Genomic DNA, 20,811 nt, shown 5'->3' with positions numbered 1-20,811 from the left:
TGGTAGCGGGCTGCTTTGGAGCGGGGTTGGGGCAGCAATCTAGCTTGTCCGGCTCCGTATAGCGTGTGGTCTGCTTCTTCCCCACAGAAAGGGCCTGTCCCAGTCAGCCTTGCCCTACCGACGCAGCGTGCCTACGGTAAGTAATCTCCTCGCCCCGTCCGCACTTCGCAGGCCCGGGCGGCTGCCGTGTGGCGTTCAGTGCGAGGCCCGGCTCCCGTAGTGCAGCTCAGTAGTGCCCAGGAAAAGAAACAAAATTAAGAGACCTGTAACGTTTCGTGTCATCACTTTTAAATTACGGCCTGATAAAATGCGACCTTAGCCTGTGGTCTTCAGGATGCTCAGAAAGCAAGTATCGATTCCTGGGCAGATGATTTGTTGGGCAAAAAAAAGTCGCCTTTCCTTTTCGTACTTTCCTTTATTTAAGTGCTAACTTCAGTTGTTTTCAGCCTGTATGATGGTAATTCCTGGAGAATAAATTACTCTTTTCATGCTCGAGTTCGGCCTTTGCCATCGTGGAATAAACCAACAGCTTTCTAAACTATTTGCAACAGTAATTTGCTGGTCAGAGCACTAATTTAAGTATCGTGAGCATGCCCTTAGTTCATTCAGGGTACTCCCACTTAAAAGGCTTACCTGTCAGCAAAACGAGCAGCTGCTTAATCTGTTTTGCTTTGCAAAACTATGTCTCAGAGGATTTGCTTATTGGCAGAAAGATCGATTTGTGGTGAATGGACAAGTTAAATGGAAACACAAAATTAAAGCACAAAACAGGAAAATAAAGAGATAAAATTTAAAGTAAGGTAACATGAAGCTCCTTGAAGTACTGCTGGTAGTTAAATGGTTTAATAATGATTAGAATGCTCAAAGGCTATACTTGTTTTAAAAAAAACTTGTGGGTTTTTAGCTTAGTTCTATTTGTATTCTACAGAGCAATTTGTAATCTATAGAGCAATTAAAAATACAGTTTTCACTGTACTTTTCTAGTTCATAATGTTACGCTATTAAAAAGGAAAAATAGGAACTTTTCTAGCTTGTTGGAAAGAGCAGGGATTATCTAGCTTGTTGGTGTTGTCTTTGCCTTAATAATCACGGAAGCAATGGCTCTATCAGCACGGTTTAACACAAGTAATAGAAAAGGCACAGGCCTTTCTGAGTAGACTGATTTGTTTCATTTTTGAATTAATTTATATACTTAAAGTCTGATTTTCACTAATCTCTGTAGGTGCTATGCTAAGAGATGGCTAAACGATTCTCAAGTTTGCTTTTCTGTCAAACGCCCACTTATAGTTCCTTCCCAATGGCAGTGATTTTTTTCTTCTGTAAATCTGGACTCATGCTTCTGGTGTGGTGGTTAAAGTAATCTGAAGGTAAAGCAGCTGGTTGGAGGCTATATAGGGTATTTTAAACAGAGGCTTTCTTCCTTCACCTCTGCCTTCCCCTACCATATTTCACTAGTGCTATAGGTTGATAATATGTAAAAAGGTTTCTGTAGCATTAGAAGTATAACTTCAGTTGGTTTTTCAAGCATTACAAAGCATCTGTTTGTACTACCTATAAAAAGCTTTCACAGACCTAACTTATGCCTCAGTATTGTGCAGTGTTCATGAGGGTTTTTTTCTTTTTCCTGATTTTCTTTAGTGGCTGAAACTTACTTCTGATGATGTAAAGGAACAGATCTACAAGTTGGCTAAAAAAGGCCTGACTCCCTCACAAATTGGTAAGGTTTTTTAATGATTCCTAAATGGAGACAAAACGCATTTTTCTGGCCATAATAATATAGTTGTTCCTTCAGCCTACGTTAAATAACATGCTAAGAAATTACAGGTTTTCTGATGTACCTATGTACTCACTGTGTGGACACCATTAAAAAAGTCATGTATCTCGTTTTTGCAAGAAGTTAATTTGGTGAAGTAGTTGAGGTTTTGTGGGTTTGGTTTTTTGTTTGGTGTTTTTGGTTTGTTGTTTTTTTTTTTTTTAAAGCAGAAAATGTGAAGAATCTGGTTAATCTTATAACCTGTCTTTAGGAGTGGCCACTACCAGATGTTACAGGGAATTTTAGTCTGCCCAGTTTCTTGGAGAAAAACTTGACATCTCAAGTATCAGCAGCCCTGTGTTTAGGAGCTTACTGAGTGAGGCACTGCAGCTGCATAATAGACAAGTTCTCAGTAGTTTGGACCCCTCTAGAGCTCTCCTTAAACGTATGCTACAACTTTGTGTGGTCATGAGATATGCAGTGTTATGTGCTCTGTGAATAATCCTGAGAGTATTAGTGATCCCTATGGTACAGTCCATTTTTTTAGAGTAAAGATGTCTATGACGTCTTTGTTAACCATAGAGAAAAGGGTGATAGAGTACCTGGTTTAATGAGTCCTGTTGAAAACTCGCAGTAATACTGTAGCACTTACAATGTGCTACCTGCCTACGTGTGATGGGTGGGTTGTCTGATAAAGTGTTTCAGCTTCTGTAAGTTGTATTTTGCTCACTCAGGTGTCTACCATTTGCTCACAGTTTGTGCCAGACAGGCTTTTAATATAGAGAAGGCCTTTTTTGGATATCTTGTAACTGCAAGATTGGTTTCACAAGATTTGTTTGTGTGAGGTTTTTCTTTTCGGTGTGAGATGTAATCATTTGTTTCAGGTGTGATCCTGAGGGATTCCCATGGTGTTGCCCAGGTTCGCTTCGTTACTGGCAACAAAATTTTGAGAATCCTTAAATCGAAGGGTCTGGCCCCAGACCTTCCAGAGGATCTTTATCACTTGATTAAGAAAGCTGTTGCTGTTCGCAAACATCTTGAAAGAAACAGAAAGGTGAGTGCTGATTTAAGTTTCTATGTTTTGCTTTGGGGGTTTTTTTTTGTCAAATAATACAGTAGTTTATTTACAACTCGACAAAGCAAAGACTCTTAGTGTGTACTTCCTGTTAGCCATCTTTTTGAGTAAACCTAGGGGCTTGGGGAGGCATTTTGATAAAGGAGAGTGGTTTTGTCTGTGTAAAGGATCTTAAAAGCATTGCTTAAACCACGTATTTCTGGTTCTGTTCTGATTTTACTAGATTCAAGAGAGTTTGGTATTGGCATTTGTAGCAGTAGCTGTGGATTTTTTACTTTATTAAAACTTACCTGAATTGTACTTCATGGAGAAGTCAAAATAGTGCTTGGTTGTAATGTAACTTTCTTTTCAAGGATAAAGATGCCAAGTTCCGCCTGATTCTGATTGAAAGCAGAATCCATAGGTTGGCTCGCTACTACAAAACTAAGAGAGTTCTGCCACCCAATTGGAAGTAGTAAGTCTTCTCTTTTGTTACTGTTTTCACTGAGGTCTTGTAGGTTTTGTGAGCAATATGCTGGGGCTGTTATGCAAAGGGTGAAGGGTGCATTATGATCAGGCCTATAGGTAAGCCAGGCACCAAAGAATATGTATTTTCATAAATATTAACTGATACATTAATGGAACTTACTGCTGGGTAAAATGACTGTCATGGCACTTGGAAAAAATAATTGTCTTGATGAGTGAAGTCACTGCTGGATAATTTTTATGATATTTTATACAAACTGTAGTCTCTGTTCTCACTCAGATACTTTTATAGTTTATGCAACTTTAAAAATTTATTGAGAAATGGCTTAGCTCTGGCAAAAATGAAAGCTGGTTGTAGTTTTTCTCTAGGAAAATGTAGCCAGCGTAGGAGAATGCCCACAGATGTCAGGGTGAGCTCTTTTTCTGAGAAGACTCTAAGTGCAGCTAGCCAGGTTTTTGAATATATGGTTTTGTGCTGTTATCCTAGTATTTGTGCATTAAAAGGAAGGGTGAAATCTTTCTTTATACCATAAATTTTAAACTGGTAGAGATTAAGCTCATGACTGGTAGTTAAAGCTTTTAACTGAAGCGGTATTTTTGGCAATTAGTTTGAAAAACTGCCTTTGAAATTAATATCTCTCTCTCTCTCTCTCTCTTTTTCTTCTCTCTTTTTAGTGAATCATCGACAGCTTCTGCCCTGGTCGCATAAGAGCGGGCTATGACTTACTGAAAGAATAAATTTTCATTAACCACGTTTGTGTTGTCTCTAAATGGTTGGTGTCTTACAAACTTTTGCCCTTTTTAGGAAGCTGCATGCAAACAGGCAGTTTCCAAGGTGAAGCAGATGTGTGGCCGTGGTTTCCATGTTGCTGTCCTACGTTGTCAAATCTGGGTAGCAGTTGTTGCTGTCCTAGACCAGCTGTGCAGTTTGTGTTTGTGATTAAACTGGATTTTTGATCTGATAGCCTCAAGATAGTAAAGTGACCTAGTCATTCACAGGAAATGTATTTTATTCATCTGGAGCCGTGCTTCTGTGTGTCCTGCAGGAAGAACTGGGGAAAAAAACAATGACAGAAGGAAAAATTGGAAATTCAGGAAATGCAGAAAGGATTAGGCAGGAGGAGGGACAAAGGGAGACAAAACTGGAGAGGTTGATGGAATCACTGCAGGTAATGTGGATCTGCTCCTTGTGCAGAAAGCTTAAGCAGACCTCAGCCAGTTCCTGACAGTACTGTTGCTGTCATTTAGAAGTAATTCTAAGAATCTTTGAGATTTGGGTAAATACAGACAACAGTTTAGCTCTCCTCAGATGTGATGTCTTTACTGAGGTAGTTTCCCTGAAACCCAAAGGGCAGTGGCTGTTGTAGAGTCCCTATTGCTGAGGTGGTGCCTCCAGGTTCTAAGTAGCTTTGACCTTAAGAGTCATCCTTCTGCTGGAGAAATGTGGACAACAGACTGACAGTTTTTTCCTTTTTTAGGAAAATATAAATGGAGTGATTCTGATCTGTTGTGACTGCTGCTTCCAATGCTTGGTGCATTACTTAACTTTTGCCATATTAAAAAGTTAAGCAAATTTAAGTAAGCCCTAACATTTTTGTGAAGTGTGGTAGCTACTTTCTAGATCATAACCAGTGAAACCTGGTAACTTCTGGATTTAATTTTGAAGAAATTGCCAGTGGAAACGCACACTGACACTTCCACTACTCATTGTTCTGAAATAGCTATATGTAAATAACAAAAGTACCAGCAGATGGCACTTTGAAACATCAGTGGGTTTAAAGTTCTATATTGCAAATAGTGCCACCTACGGATTGAGTGTCAAGGCTGATGGTCCAAGCCAGTAAACAGATGATGTATTTAGAATTGTAGCACAACTGTATGTGTGGTGCCAACAGATAGCCTCAACGGGGCTGTGCTCAAAACCATGCTTACACGGTGTTGTATTTCATGCTACTGGGGTGTTTCGGTCTGAATGCGGTCCCTACTGTGTCTTTTCCAGCACTGGCTTGCTAGAGGGGCTGGCAGCAGGCTGTGCTGTGCTCGTGTGGCATTTTGCCCATCCAGTGGTGCGGAAAGCGGCTGACCTTGCCAGAAGAGGGAAGGGCAGGGGGTTGTTACAGCAATGGGGTCTGTCACAGGCATGGAGGAAAGGGGGAGTACCATGTCAATAACTGCCTTGTGTACCGTCGGGAATTAAATTACTCAGGGATGGATCGTAGGTGTGCAGTAAGGTTGGATCCAGCTGTTGAAGGTATTCCTGAGGATAGAGAAAGAGCGCAGTATCCTATATTTACTGTCTGTGGAACCTGGCAATCCTGTCGAAGAACAGTAATGGTATTGCTAAAGGTTCAGGAACGCGGTCCTGTGGCAGTATCAGGGAATTTTGGGGTGGTGGTACAGGACTGTGCCTGGGTGAAAGTGAAACTCTCTGTCTCCTAAGTCTCCTACCACATAGCTGAGCACCAGGACTGCTTCGGTGGCTCAGGACCTGTGATCCAGCTGCCCGGGTACCATACGGGTCATGACTGCCTGGGAGAGTTAGTGGGGTCTTCCCTGCTGCTCTGGGTACTATAACTTCCCTTAGCTGGAGAGATCCAATAGTGGGAATAAATCCACATCTGAAATAGTTGCCCCAAATCAATTCTCTATAGGAACTAGCACAAACCGCCTCTGCCCCATGGTTATGTCCAGGCTTCACCCTGGCTTCCCTCCTCCCAGCAGTATGGGGTGTTCTGCGGGCTTTGGGCCCCACTGCCCTCTTGCTTTCTTCAGTCGTAATGTCTCATCTCTTTATGGTTTCTTTTTGCCTTGGCTTAACTTTCAGAAGCTATGTTCCTGTTTCTGCCTCATTCCCAGCAGCCTTTTCTGAATTGCCAGTGTTGCTCTTTTCCTCTTGCAGTTTTAATTCTCCCAGTAGGTACAAATCTGAGCCCTTTCCCTTCCCTCCGCCCCCCAACCCAATGTGAGCTTTTTCTTGTGTTACACCAGGTCACACATGAGGAAGGAGCTCACAGCCTCCCCCGCTTGCAGCTCTGTAGGCCCCTCTGGTGCAGTGAAGCCTGCCCGCCTTTCCTCAGAGAGGTGCAGCCACAGGGCCTCTGCCTCCGCGGTGAGCCACGGTGCACGGGGACCCCCTCGGCAGCCTCGCTGCGCTTTGCTGTTCCATACCAGGCTCGCTCACAGGGTGAGCTTGCTTCCCAAAAGCCTCCCGCTAGACTTCAGCTCTTGCAGCAGGGCTTGTGGGGTGTACGGCAGAGGCTGCTTCCCTTTGGCTGATAAACAACCAGTGTTGAAGGCTGGCTGCTGAGGCACCCTGTCCTCTCGCAGAGCCCCTGGTGGCCAGGGTTGTCTGCCATTTCCTGGCGAGGTTTGTTGTAGGGTTGTTGTAGGAAGAGCGATGATGATTCCTGTGGTCACTGCTGGGGTGGTGAGGAGGGAACTGGTTTCCTTCACAGCTGAAGCATCAAGTTCTCCATTGGACATGGCACAGGGAGATGGTGCAAGGGCATTCTTTGGGTTATACGCTTTCTCTCTAATCTGCCTGTTTTCTTGGGAGCATGAAGCTCTTCCCTCTCTTGCCTCCCTTTTGTCTTGGCCTGCATGTTTCTTCTTCTCTACACGCCCACCCCTGGCCAAGTTTCTGTCCTTTAAGTGTGTGCCCTGAGACTTCTGGCTGTGTGTCTTGAGTTCTTGTTAAGGACGTTTCCACTTTTTTTTTTTTTTCCCCCCCCCAAATCAGTCAAGCTGATTTTCTTCATTCCTTTAGGTGACATGAGTTTAGCTTACCCTGATTTGAGTCAGCTAGGGCAGCATTCAAATGTATGAACGTGACTTCATGTTTTCTTCACTTCTGCAGTTCATCCTGGAGTGGTAAGTCCAGAAGGGTGAGTATTCTATGGTTAAATCAATAAGGCGATCGATGTCATGCACAGTTTCTACCTTTGTTTTTAGGAAAGAGTTTGAGAGGTGCCTGTTAAGTATGGGAAATATTAACCCTGGGGAAAAAGGGGGGTTTAAGGGAAAGCTCTGACTCAGACGTGTCCAGGGGACAATTTGGGTGCTAGATGTCTGTACGTTCTGAAGGATTTTGTGGTGTGTGACTGGCTCCCCTGTGGAGGCAAATAAAAGGAAACTTAAAACAGCAGTTATTCTGCTGATAAGTCATGATCACTGCTGGAAACCATAAATTTGTCTAGCTGAAAAGGTTTTCTGCAGTTCATCCTGGAGTGGTAAGTCCAGAAGGGTGAGTATTCTATGGTTAAATCAATAAGGCGATCGATGTCATGCACAGTTTCTACCTTTGTTTTTAGGAAAGAGTTTGAGAGGTGCCTGTTAAGTATGGGAAATATTAACCCTGGGGAAAAAGGGGGGTTTAAGGGAAAGCTCTGACTCAGACGTGTCCAGGGGACAATTTGGGTGCTAGATGTCTGTACGTTCTGAAGGATTTTGTGGTGTGTGACTGGCTCCCCTGTGGAGGCAAATAAAAGGAAACTTAAAACAGCAGTTATTCTGCTGATAAGTCATGATCCAGTCGGGAAACCATAAATTTGTCTAGCTGAAAAGGTTTAAAAAAAAAAAAAAGGCAACCAGGCTATAACAATCAGAAAATGCAAGAAATTAGTTGGTTTTATAAATGTACAGCTGCAAATACATGCTCTTCTGCTTTTTCAGGAAAACAGCTTCTAAATTGTGTTTTCAGTTGCATTTTCTGCCAGTAAGCTTTATACAGTTTTCAACTCAGTATCATTGCATGCAAGTTAATCCCAAACAGCAAAATGTGAATGAAACACGTACTCTTGATTTTTCTGAGTGAAGGTTTGTGTGTCACTTTCTTCCACTGTTTTCAGTGTCACTTACATGGCTCATGGAAAAACAATGTAGTTAAAAAGCACTGCACGAGTTTCTCAGGACTCAAGGGCTGGTTTCTTTCCCTGTTCCCATTTAAATAAAGAGCAGTAAGGCTTAGTGAATTCACCAAAGGCAGGTTTGGTACTCCCATAGCTCTGGGATAGCTGGTGTTTCTGGCGCAGGCCAATGCTGCTTCACGTTCACGCAGTTGTTTTGTTTCCTTTTCAATGCCGGGATCAAACTAGTGAAAAAATGCGTGCTGTTGCTGGGAAGTCCCTTCAATAACTCTGCATCATTTGCATGACAATACATCGTCGTGCCCTGGTAACCTCCCTCTGCCAGCACATACCTTGGCAACAGGAAAGGGTTCAGCAATGCTCGCTGCACAAATGGGATGTCTGCAAATGTCCTTTCCTTGCTGCCCAAGGATTTCTGGACATACTTGCAGTTGGATACACGAAGGCTTCCCTTTTTCCTCTCCAACTCCCTCCTGCTTTTGGGATAAATTTTACTTCTGGTTAGAAATCTTTAACCCTTGCAATGAACAGTGTTGCTGACTAGTGGGAGTTCTTCCCTGTCGCCACAGGATTTATTAAAGATGTTAGCCAGCTCAGATGCAGTAAGTGGAGCTGCATCAATATAAAAGGTTAATGTTAATGGCATAGCAGTATGTGTTGGATATGACGATAAACTAGCATTGTCCTATAGGGCTTGGTGACTAGAGAAGAAGTATCGGCAGATAATTTCTGGAGGCTTGCTCGGTGCTTAGGACAGAAGGGAGTGAAGTACAGCCTGGTACATCAGCCCACGAGCCTAAGATGCTGTGTGGGAAGTAATTATGTTGGCTGTGCCTGAGGCAAGAGGTGTACCTACATTAAAAGATCACCTGAGTTTTCTAGTGAGTGCTGGTTTTACAGGCTAATATTTTATTCCCTTTGAGGCTGCTCACTCAAGACCTCTTTTCAGGTCAGAATTCTCCTTCTTCAGAGCTGGGAAGGGGCTTTCAAGTTTAGTGCAGCTGTCAGGGATCAATCTCTTTTTACAGCTCCTTCAAGTTCTTTATGATGCAGATGAAAAATTTCCGTAGATCCTGAGCCTTGTGGTATGCCAGAGTGGGAAGAGGGTGGCTGGCGTTTTGAACTGGAGAAGCTGTTGACTGACTGGGTGAAATAACCAGTGACAGCCATTAAAAATTAATCAGGTTAAATGAACTTGGGAAGGATCCAAATCTCAGAGGATCAGTTCTGATGGCAAAGGCATTTGAGATTTGCAAGAAAGGGGGTGGAAACATCTCTCAGTATAATACACGTTAGCGGACACAGGGGCACACCAAAAGCTGATGTAAAATACGACCTTGTTTCCTTGTGAGGTTTTTTCTGTTGGGGTTTTTTTGTTACTGTTATTTTTATGGAAAAACCATAACACCTTCGTTTTCTTTAAAATAAAGTCCATCCCATCTTGCTCAGCCCTGCCAGTCTTGGCAAAACTAAAAATTGATAAATTTTCAGAAACTGCTGATACAGTAATACCTATCTTTTCTATTGGGTATTCTACTTACAGCTCAAACTCGTGATACAGGTACCTCCTCAGACTTCACTTCAGTAGTTATTCCTGGTAATTTTCTTCAACAGTAGAGTCAGGTCTGGTTTCTCTTCTGTTTTAGTATTCTGCAATTAAGCCACACTGTATCTGGAAAGCAATACAAGAATAATATTTAAAAATAGCATTTAGCTAGTTTCAGTCAAGTTAGGATCTCAAAAACATACGCGATTAACAAATAAAGCCTGTGCTAACAAGTAACGTTCCTGGGATGTGCAGGGAGGTGACTCTTTCAGCAGCCCCAAATTCCAAGTAGTATCACGCTAGTAATGACCTAGGAATAGACAGTTGCTGGAGAAAGTGGTTTTCTGGATTTCACCAGATGTGAGCTTTGTAACTTTTAATGGTGCAGGAGCACCATCGCAGTGATGTCTAGCTCTTGCGTAGTACTCATAAATCTCAGTGGTTTGTGTGAAAATAGACTATCCCCCACCCTTTCCAGGGAGACAGAGGCATAAAGCAGTGAAATAGCTTGCCTGGGACGGTGGGAGAGCTAGGTGTGGAGCTCTGATGTCCGAAATCCCAGCCCTGTGTCCTGCCTGTGAGCCTGTAATACAGTTACACTTTAAACAAAGATGGATGTTTATATGTAAATGGCATATGCAGGGAGTGGCGTAGAGCTGAGCGTGGAGGGTTCGCAGGGGCATTTGGGGACACAGACCATGGCACGTACTCCTGGCACAGGATGCCAGAGGTGTGACTCTTGGTGGACAACAGCGGGCAGTTACAATAATCCCTTTTTGGACAGATGTACATGCAAGGTTGAGAGCAGAGGGAACGATTCCCCAACCTCCTCCTGTCCTGAGTGGGGAGTGGGCTGGGCCTTTCTTCCTTCCTCAATGGAGCACCAGGGAAACGGAACCAGGCTTTGTCGTGGAGCTTTGCCTACCTGATTGTGCTCTTGTGGGGCACGTAACTCCTACCAGCTCAGAGCAGATGGTGATGTGGTCTCCTACTGTTATCTTGTCTTTCTCTGTAGGGCAACTTTGGACATAGCAAAGGAGGATGTAAAAAGCAGGAGAAGTTAGGAGCTTGGTCGTGTTATACAGTTGAGATGCTGTCACTTCTCAGTTTTGAAATTTCTTGACTTCAAGTTCTGTGGTAAAATACCGCACAATAATCCCCTCGATTTAGCTGCCTAATATACAGGATTCCCCTTAAAGCATAGGTAAAGCCTAGGTTTCAGTGATCTCTGGGAATTGTGTCTTCCCCTCTTGGCAAACATGCTGCAGCTGTGTAATAAAATTCTGAGGGTCACAAATTGGTCTAGTGAGAAATTCTATTTCAGAGAAGGATTCCTGTCAGCCTCGCTTCTGCTCTGATCCAAAGATCAAACTAATAGGGTTGAATCTGAGGAGTTTAATGAAACAATGTTATTTAAGCAAAGCAATCACGTCCTGCTGCAGTGTTGTTTGGTATTAAACGGCAATTAGATTTGTGTCCCCAACAAAATTGAAAAGCTCGTCTGAAAGCAACTGTAATCGGAAATGTCATACGGCAGATACCAATGATAGATACGGCTTAACAAAAGGCAGGCTTTGGCTTCAGTTCATCACAATGATGGATAATCCCATGGTGTACAGCAGTTTAGTACTGTTTATGTAGCTTGCAGTTTAGGTTGAGAGTATTCCTTTCACTGTTGCATACATGCCCATATTTTTCTTTTTCGCTCTAGTGTGCCATGTGATCAACAACCACATTAAACTTACTCTGTGGTGAAGGTCAAGTGAAATGGCATTTGGGATGATGAACCTGAGGTTTACCCAGTGGTGCTTGCTGTAACAGCACATATATTGAACTCCAGTCTGAGCTCTTTGCAGTGGCTCACTCTGTGGAAGCACAAGAAACCAAGCAGCAGTTTCAGGAAGCTGCAGTGATGGCAGTGAGAGTCACGTAAGAGTCAACGCTGACAATAAAGCAGATGTGCTGAAATACTGATTGGGGGGTGTTTAGACAGACTTTAGAGTTATATGGCTGGATTTGGTTCAGTTGCCCGCATGGGAACTTTCACAAGAGAGACTTTGTAGATTGCACAGAGCTCCATCCCCCCAGGGGCTCATGCAAATTTGCAAGAATTTTTACTTAAAAAAAGAAAAAAAGACTAGAACACATTGCATGTGTGTCAGCTGGTCTTAAAATACAGAACTTTTATTAGTCAAAATACCCTGAGTAATAAGCCTTCCTCCGTGCAGCCTGACTTAATCCTTAAACATTTGAGTTAAAAAGATAGTAGCAGTTAAAGAAAGCAAGCCCTGTTAGCATCAGGCTAGAGTGTAGGTACAAGCACTTGATGTGGGTAAGAGAGCTGGCCATCAGTGTATTTCTAGTCCTAATATTTCTCCTCAGGTGAGCCGGCAGATAGCAGGAAATTCCATCTTGCTGTGTATTTCTGATGAGAATACTCCACATTTTTACATCCACAAAAAAAGTGACAGACTGTGGGTTACATTGTGCTGGGTATTTCAAGCAGTGGCTTTTTTCCTGCTCCCTAGTCCCTGAGTACTTCTGCACTTATTAAAGTGCAGAGACTGATCAGGGGGTATGTTAAAGTGTCTGGAGTCCTGATGTGCATTATTTGGAGCTTTCTCTGATCTGTACTGGATAGATAGCTGGTGTAGTCTGCGGGCTGTCTGCCTCTTCCATCACTTCCCTTCCAAGCCAATGTATCCTGGTGATCTGCTAAAGACACCTTGTTCCCAGGCTAAAAGTCTTTGTCAGAACGGGTGGTGCCTGGCTCCGTGTTACCTCTCCCCAGAGGGCACTAAGGCAGCCCATCTGGTTACCGCACTCGCCATATCTGGTGGGCACACACCGACCCCTGCATCATTCATACACGGTGTCCTGTTTAAATGAGGTTTCACTTGCTGGAGTCCCTTCAAGATGCAAATTAAGAGCCAGCTTAAACAGAAACCTTCCACCCATTTGAGCTGCAGGCATTTACTTCTGACTGCCAGGAAGTTTGCTCTGCTTTCAAGCAAGAATCCTCTATCCATTTTGGCTCAGGACACAAAGAATTGCAGGCATCTCTCTCTATGGAGGAGGAAGGGGAAACAGATTTGCCACCTGTTTTTTTTGCCTCAGTTTCCCAAGCAAGGGAACGGGCTGCCTTCCAGCTGTCTGCATCCAGGCTGGCTGCTGGTGATGGGAATTTTCCCCAGTTCCATGGCTTGAGAAGAGCCAAACCTCATACACGGTGGTGTAGGCTTCAGCTTGCTCTAGGGGTAAAGATGATGTGAAGAAGAATGTCTCCGTATCTGTGCACTTTGGATACATTCCCTGTCCATCAGGTGCAGGGCTGTTTTCTGTTAACTGATCCTTGTCTGGCAGGAGGGGGTCCTGCCACTGGCATCTTTGACCCTCGTTTGCTGTCACCCTGCAAGTAGGATGCCAGGTTCTCTCATTAGCTATGCAGGATGGAGTTTGCTGTTTGAGCAATGTTGGTGTATTTGCCTGCTACTGCTGAAAGTACAATCCAGCCTGTGGTTACCATTGCAGCTCACTCTGCAGACACTAGATTTGACACAAGGTAAGATGTAGTGGAGGAGTGGGCGGCAGAAGAAGATCCCTTTCGATGCACAGCTATCACTTCAGTGCTCCTTACTGTCATGCTGACTGCAGAGTTCAGCTTTGCCTGACAGCCGGCTTGGAGGCAGCACAGGAGCGAGTGGGTGCGTGGGTGGTTTGTTGTTTGTGTGGCCTCAGTAACTCTGGAGCATTAAGTGCAGCTCGATCCTGCTGCCTTAGGAAACCCACGAGAGGACGGTGCTGTGTGGCAAGGGCCAGGCCTTGAAGCAGTTTGTCTTAACTTTTTTAGAGTTGTTTATCCAACGCCCTGGAAAAGCCTTTTGCTACTGCACTGTGTATTATTTTGCCTGCTTTTCCTGCTAAGAGTACCTAGGGAAGGCAATGGGAGCAGTATGTTTTGCATAACAGTAATTACTTCAGGCTTCAATACCAGGGACCTTTTGACCTAACTGCCACTCAGGCCGAATCTGTCATGTTTAATCCCTCATGCCCCGTCCATCCCGGGGAGGCTGCAGAGGTATCCTGTTCTTTGGCCTGAGCCAAAGAGCTTCTGGATACTTACGGATAAACAAGGTCTAAAAAGTAAGATTCATGTGGTGCTTCATCTTGAATTATGCATTGAACCCGTTCAGGAATTACTTTCACACTTCGAGGAAAAGTCACGCTTTTGTTGGGAGGCTGCAGCGGCCTGGGGTTAAAATGAAGGGCTGAGATTGGGTATTGCTTCTGTTCTGCCTCTGCCTTGCAGGTTTGCCTGGAGCTGGTTGTTAATTGCTCAGCCTTTGAAAACAATTTTATGTTTTGGCTATGTGTTTTTGTTTCCTCAAGGCCAGCTCTGCCAAAATAGCCCCATTTAATCAGTGTTTAGTTTTTAGACTGAATGATCCATACAGGTGCGGGTAGCCAGTGGCTTAATTTCTTGTTGTTGAAATCAGGCTCTTTGGTTACCCGTGATTCTTGATTTCTCTATAAATTCTGGGTGTAGAAGTATAGGCACAAACATGCAGAGTATTAATTAAGAGTCTTTTGGCCCTATTATCTAGTTTGTCCTTGGATTGGCCCACTCCTAATTACTACCCTGTTACTATTGCTATTATTCTTGTTTAATGAGATAATCCAAATAATCTCATTTCAATTTCACAGATCATTAGATCCAACACACTTATTAATAAGGCATTTGTGAGCTCTTTATGTCCACTCAGCTGTTTTCAGTCCTTCTCTTATCCTCTACAATGGAGGGAAGAGATGTGCTGAACGTTTTGTAGTTGGGCATGTTTCTTCAAAGCATTAGTACTTCTTACTATGTGTTGTTTAAACAGCTGCTTCTTTTTGTTAATTGCGGTAATAAGGACGTTGGACATCTCAGAGGTGTTGACCGTGCTAGTGAAGAGCGGCTCTCACAAAGAGGGAACTGCTGCAGTCCCCTGCCAAAAAGGGTCACCTCTCCCACGCAAGCAGTAATGCGCAGCAGATGCGGGGCTACTTCGCTCCACTGACAGTAGGATGAGAGCGAGCAGGGACGCTCTTGTGCCGACTTCCCAATGACAGTCAAAGGCAAGGAAGCACTAGGGGGACCGCCCAGTTCATTGCTTCCTGATCTTTTTAGCCAGCCTATCTACCCATGCAGCCAATTTCGTGTTCTTCACGGGTCTCCCCAGAGTGTGTCAGTCACAGCCGTGTGCCCCATGCCTCATTGGCTGTTTTTAAGTTCCTTGCTGGTGAGATGTGCCTCTGGAGCAGGGAGTGTGGGTCAGGTGGGGTGGCAGGGAGCATAGGTGTGCCCTTGGTTGAAGTATGTGCAGGGACCTGTTACTGCCCATAACTCCCCTCGATACCTATACCTACATGTGCTCTCTAATGCTGTGGCTTGGATTCTGCTTTTGCTTAGAGCTGGTAGAAGGGTGCTTGGATATCTGTATGTTTGCTGGGACTGTGTTATTTAAAACAATGAAAATTCTCCAAAGAATTGAAAGAAACGTGTGAATGGCTGTGCTTTTGTGCCAGCAATGAAAAAAGCTGGGTTTTACACACATGTATAGAATTAAATCTAAAGAGTAACAAATGCTTTGCTGCTTTCTATAGAGTGAACCCAGAGGACGTGTGCTCTTCTAGTCATGTCAGTGGCTGCTAAGGGTGACACTCCTGGTGCTGAAACTGTCCCACTTTGTCACTGTGGTTCGAAGACAGGCATACATTGCTGACTCTGAACAGCGATCAAATGGTGAAATGACAAAAGGAGAAGGGTTAGCAAAATCAACCCTGTTTCATCCTTAGACAAATTGGCACGGGCTGTCTGAGCAGCTGAGGTTGCCAAGAGAGTCGTCTTCTTGTGTTACCTACGCGTGCTTGTGATATAAATGGAAAGAGAGCTGCTTGAGACAACTGTGGGCTGGAGGCTCTGCCCTGGCAAACCATGTGTGGCAGGTAGGCCACGGCCCATATTGCTTTTAAAGCTGGAACTTGCTATAAAGGCAAGATCCAAACCTCACTGCACTGAACAGCTGATGAATTGTCAGTGTCCAGTGAAGCTATTCTTCATGGGGGGTGGGGGGGGGGGGGGAGAACCTCCATCTGCTCCACTCATGATCCCTGTGGGTCTGTCTCCACTACCACAACACTTTGAAGTTCAGCTCAAAGCCTGGCCTCTAATGTAGCCTGCATTCACATGCAAAAGGCTTTAGCCTGATTAAGTGTTAGCTCTTTGTAAGGAAATGTGCCCGGAGGCTTGCTTAATGCTGCAGTGGGGACAACACAGGCCGTGGATTTCTCATTTGATACCAGCCCTGCTTAAGCAGGATTTCACAGTCTCCTCCTCAGGCCCTTCCTCCTACCCTTCTGGCTCCCTTTTCTGTTGTGCTGGCAAGGTTACTGATGCAGCAGGGTGGTAAGCTGGAGTGAGAGTCAATATAGTTTGAGAAGAAAAAAAAAAATCCTAAAACAATTTGGGGGGTTATTTGGTTGATTTTTTTTTTTTTTTTTTTTTAAATTAAAATCTTTCCTCTGATCTGGTTTGCCATGCCACTGCAGAAACAGCTATGGCAGAGAGTAGAGCAAAACTAGGAGCAAACCTCTGCCCAAAAAGCGACAGGGATTGCATAAGGTTTGTTTTCGTGTTTGACGGCAGGGCCAGCAACAACAGTGAGCTAATGCCACCCACACATACGTTAGGGTGCTGTCACCCCAGTTACGCCAGCGCAGCTGGCTGCGGGGTCACTTGGAGCAGCTTCCTGGGGCAGCCGTCATGGATGCCAGCGCCCCTAAAGCTTCCAGGCAAACTGCCCCGCTGCATGGTGCAGCCTTAGCAGGGTTTCTGACTCTCCTTACGCACTCGCTTGGAGAGCAGGGAATGAGCTTAAGGGTGGATAATCCAAGCTAGCACTGCGGGGAAAACAAGTCCCTTACCTCAGATGTCACTAAAGACTCTTCTCCCCTCCCAAACCTCTGACTTCGCTGTCCTTCAACAGCAGCCGATATTCTCCTGGCACAGACTACAGCAGGGAAAATTAACTTCTCTGTAATGACAAGCCCTTTCTCAGAAACTGGCCTTCTGTTCTGTGTAAATGGACAGCAATCTGTAGCCTCTCAACAGACAGTTTCCTTTGGGGAAACAGCCTTGCAGTTCTCAAATTCTCCTTTACGCTACTGACTATTGGCATCTCTTCCTACCTCAAGATCTGCCACATTGCTGCACGTTTTTTTCTCTTTAATTAATTTCTTTCAGCTCTGTCAGGACACAGGGTAATTAAATGCTTCAGTATCTTGTCATAAAAATGCCACTTTTCAGAGGAATTGTCTTAATGAGCCTGTTTTTCAGTATAGCAGAGGCTCATCCATTACTCCAGCGTATATTTTTAGAGCATGGCATTAGTCAGAAAAGCCCATTAGATCGTTATACAAGTGGCTGAATCAGCAAACTGTATCTGCTGCTCTCCTGTCAAAGCAATAACGTTAATATTATCAAAGTGATTAAAAGCCATTCATTCATTTTGCATCCGAGTTGACAAGTTCATTCCCGTAGAGGCATACAGTATGAAGATGTAAGAAAGGAAATCTAAAAGCTCATCATACCACTCAACCTATAGAACTACCAGTGTGTGACAGATGCAATCAAAACATGACAATTGAGTGAAACATCGGATGCCTGCGTTCTGTCATCTGGTGGGTTGTCACTGGCAAAGAAAAAGCAGTCTTAGCCTGGGACCCTTTTTTAGGGGTGTGCATCTCTATGCAGTGGGTTTAAAAAGTTGTGTGTGCTTGAACAGGGCAGGGTGTCCACGTGAGATGTTGGCCTTCAGCTCTGGGTCACCCTCCTGGAGCTTTAGAGCAAGGACAGCGCTGCTGGTCTTTCCTTGTGGGGGGTTACAGGGTGTGTTTGGCCAGTGGGTTCCCCAGCTCTTCAGTCCCCTGTGGTAGCTGTTGAGGGCTGGGTACTTCAGCTGCAGTTCTTGGCCTTGGCAGGGGGGTGGTGTTTGTCCGGTGTTACACGTACACAGAGCAGAAGTTACAGGAAGGATAAACAAGCGTTGACATCGCTGTCCTGACCTTTCTGAAAAAGCTGAGTGGACAGAAAGGTTCAATTCCTAGGGGCTGCCCTGGGGAAACTGCTCAATTAACTTGGTTGCGAAAGATGCAGCGTATGCAAATCCTTTCTGCGGATAGGGCGCGATTGTCAAATGCGTGAAAGTTGGAAGAGCAGTCCCTGTGTCTGAGACTGGAGTGACAAAGTACCCCTTGGCTTGGAGTGGGAGATTTGCATGTAGAGGGCTCTGTTTTCCACTAACAAATGTAAAGCAGCTTTCAGTTCTGCAAGTCAAATTGTGCATTGAGGAAGGAGAAGGCAGAGGATGGGAAGGGCAAACAATTACTTGGTAAAAATCCAACCCCTGCTTCACTAGTGATCCCACCTACTCAGTTCCGATCAGCACATGAATGTATTGAATTGCATTTAAAAAAAAAAACCCAAACCAACACTAATGATCCGGTGAGTTATCACACTGGAGTACATACGCTTTGCTGAATTCTTCCTCGCTGTGGATTGTCTTAATTCTGCTGATGTCAGTGTGGCCCTTTATTATTGATTCATTTTAGCACCACGAGGCTGTTGTGGAGAAGTGTCACGAACGCTGTATGTCTGCTTTAAATGAACGTCTTGTGATGGCATCCGTATGAATGCCAGTGTCAGGCTTCTACGCTGTGTGGGCTTGCACATGCCTGTTGAAGGGATATTTGCCCTTTTAATGGTTGTTGTGCATGCTGTGCACAATGTAGTCTTTTCCTAAAGAAAAACAGTGGGGTGGGGTTTTTTGGCATTTTTAATGCACAAAGAGAAAAGCAGCAAACCTGCTGGTTGATGTTTATTCAGGGAAGACTTGCTCCAGCAGGGCATCAGTGGTATTCTCAGAGCCCGTGAAGGTAAAAATCTGTAGGAACTGGGGGCAATTTAGACGCTTTAGATATCTAACTATGAACTGCAACCTGGGGATCTTTTTCCCATTTGTAGGCATGTACTTTCTAGTCACTTGGCCACAGAGTCCTCCTTCCTGCTCATTCAATTTGTGTCCTCACTGGCACTCTTCAAATCAAGAAAATTAATGCTTGGAGCTGTTTACTTAATTGTTTTCACTAGCTTGCTAATATGAATTGTGCCTGGAAAATAATAATTTTTACTGATTTTTGAGGCAAAAAAATGAGGAAGTTGCTTACTTACAAATAAATGGTGAATTCAAATCATCAGGTAACTGTGAGGGTTAAAAGATCGAAACAGTGATGTTTCATTTTGAGGAGCAAGATTTGAATTTCTGAGAGGCATTTGAAAATGCACAGAATGGTCGTTAGGTTTGGTCTGATAAATGTATCTCAGTAGAACAGGTTGGAGAAGAGAATTGCAATAGCAGTGTTTTCTGCCAAAAATCTTGGCATTGATGTAGGCATGAGGATGAACACCTGAATATTTTATATCCGAGATGGCAAATCTACTGGTCTGTTGATGCCGTTTGTCTCTTTTATGTACCAAAAACCTGAGCATCTGAGCATTTTTATTGGTGATTTGCTTTGTGTATACCCTTTGCCAACTGGATTGTACCATAGCTATGTGGTCGTGTGTAGAGCACCGGAGATCAATATTTCACTTTAAGTGTCTGCCACAAGAGAGCAGTGTTGGTGTGATAAGCTAGGAGAGTGTGCCTCTGGCAGCTTGATTTTTCCATCAAAATGTACACTGAAGTACTGCAAGAGAAATTCAAATACAGTACAACGAATCTTCTGGGAGCTTAGCAGGATTAAGGGATGAAAATAATGAATGGTGCCTAATTTCAGGTATTGAGTTGTAAGTTTCTCGAGACATGATTGATATGACCGTGGAATCTTTGTGAAGTTTCAAGGAGTTGATATAAATTTCATCACACTACTGATAATCTAAAGACACTTGTTGCCATATTTGCCGGTGTAGCTCCATTGAAATCAGTGCTGTTCCACTGGTGTACCTGAGAGTATAATTCGGCGACGCGTGCGTCTTTGTGTATGGTACAGCCAGTTCTTCAGATACACGGCTTCCACTGAGTGTGCTGGAAGGTGAGGTCGCTCCAGACTTTTCAGAGCTGGGGCTGAGCTCCGTGGAGTCGCAGACTGGGAGTTCTTGGTGGATAAGTTGTATGCTGGATTGGGCTCATTAGCACCCAGAGTTTGCTTCATTTTTAAACACGCAACCCAATCTGCTGAACTGCGTGCTGTTGGAGAAGCTCAAAGCTACTGCTCCGCTGCAGATGCCCAAATCCCAATTACACTAAACCATTAGGGCTGTGCCAATAGATTCACTGCTCCCTGTGCTTTCCTGGCTGGAGATCAGAGCTACAGAGGCACTTGAAACATACTACTGCCAATTTCTCCTCACAAAATAAATATAAATTAAACTTTTATTTGGAGAAATTTGTATGGATTAGTTTGGAAGTAATTAACCTTAATTTGTGCGTGGTTTCTTAGTGAAAATCTGTCTCAATGTTACAAAAAATAACTGCATTCACATCTTGATCAAAATGACTCATTTTCACTGAAATGTATTAAAAATCTCTTTCTATCAACAAAACTCGATACTGAATTTTTTAAAGCATGTGCCTGATAGTTCCTGACTTGAAAGCCCAGAGCCTGATTTTAAAACCGCCACTTCACTTGGGTGCTGTCAATGATCTGTTTCCATGTGATAGAAAACTTGCTATCTAAAAATGACAAGGTAAGTGTGTGTCAAAATGAGATCCAACAGAAGCCAGGCTCAGGCCTAAGAAAGCAGGATGGATTACTTTGAAGACAAGATGTGTTCAAAGGAGGAAAGGATGTAAATGGGGAGAAGTTGCTAGGAAAAAAGAAGAAGAAAAATGATCCCGTCATGGAGCAACGTTTTAAGCCTGAAGTAAGTGGAAGAGATATAGTAGACTGCGTTATCTCTCAGTGGAATGAAATGCTGAACTTAGCAGAAATAGATCAGCAGATAATTTGATCCATTTGGAGACCAACAAAAGCAGTTGGTTGAGAGAAGAGAAAATTATGGAAGAGC

The 20,811-nt window shown here is 43.9% G+C and overlaps 1 protein-coding gene across 1 annotated transcript in view; it reads left to right on the top strand.

Moving 5' to 3' along the window:
- Positions 1-4,042, top strand: part of RPS13 (ribosomal protein S13) — a 4,621-nt gene extending 579 nt beyond the window's left edge. Inside the window, exons 2-6 of the mRNA XM_035891033.1 lie at positions 44-136; positions 1,639-1,717; positions 2,638-2,807; positions 3,182-3,282; positions 3,969-4,042. Of these exons, the coding sequence (XP_035746926.1) occupies positions 44-136; positions 1,639-1,717; positions 2,638-2,807; positions 3,182-3,282; positions 3,969-4,002 (477 nt within the window). The 3' untranslated portion in view covers positions 4,003-4,042. The remainder of the gene's footprint in view (positions 1-43; positions 137-1,638; positions 1,718-2,637; positions 2,808-3,181; positions 3,283-3,968) is intronic.
- The last annotated feature ends 16,769 nt before the right edge of the window (positions 4,043-20,811 follow it).

Source organism: Egretta garzetta, unplaced genomic scaffold, assembly GCF_000687185.1.
Source record: "Egretta garzetta isolate BGI_Z169 unplaced genomic scaffold, ASM68718v1 scaffold133, whole genome shotgun sequence".
Taxonomy (NCBI): domain Eukaryota; kingdom Metazoa; phylum Chordata; class Aves; order Pelecaniformes; family Ardeidae; genus Egretta; species Egretta garzetta.
The sequence above is the reverse complement of the archived record's forward strand: the minus strand, read 5'-3'. Positions and strand labels throughout refer to the sequence as shown.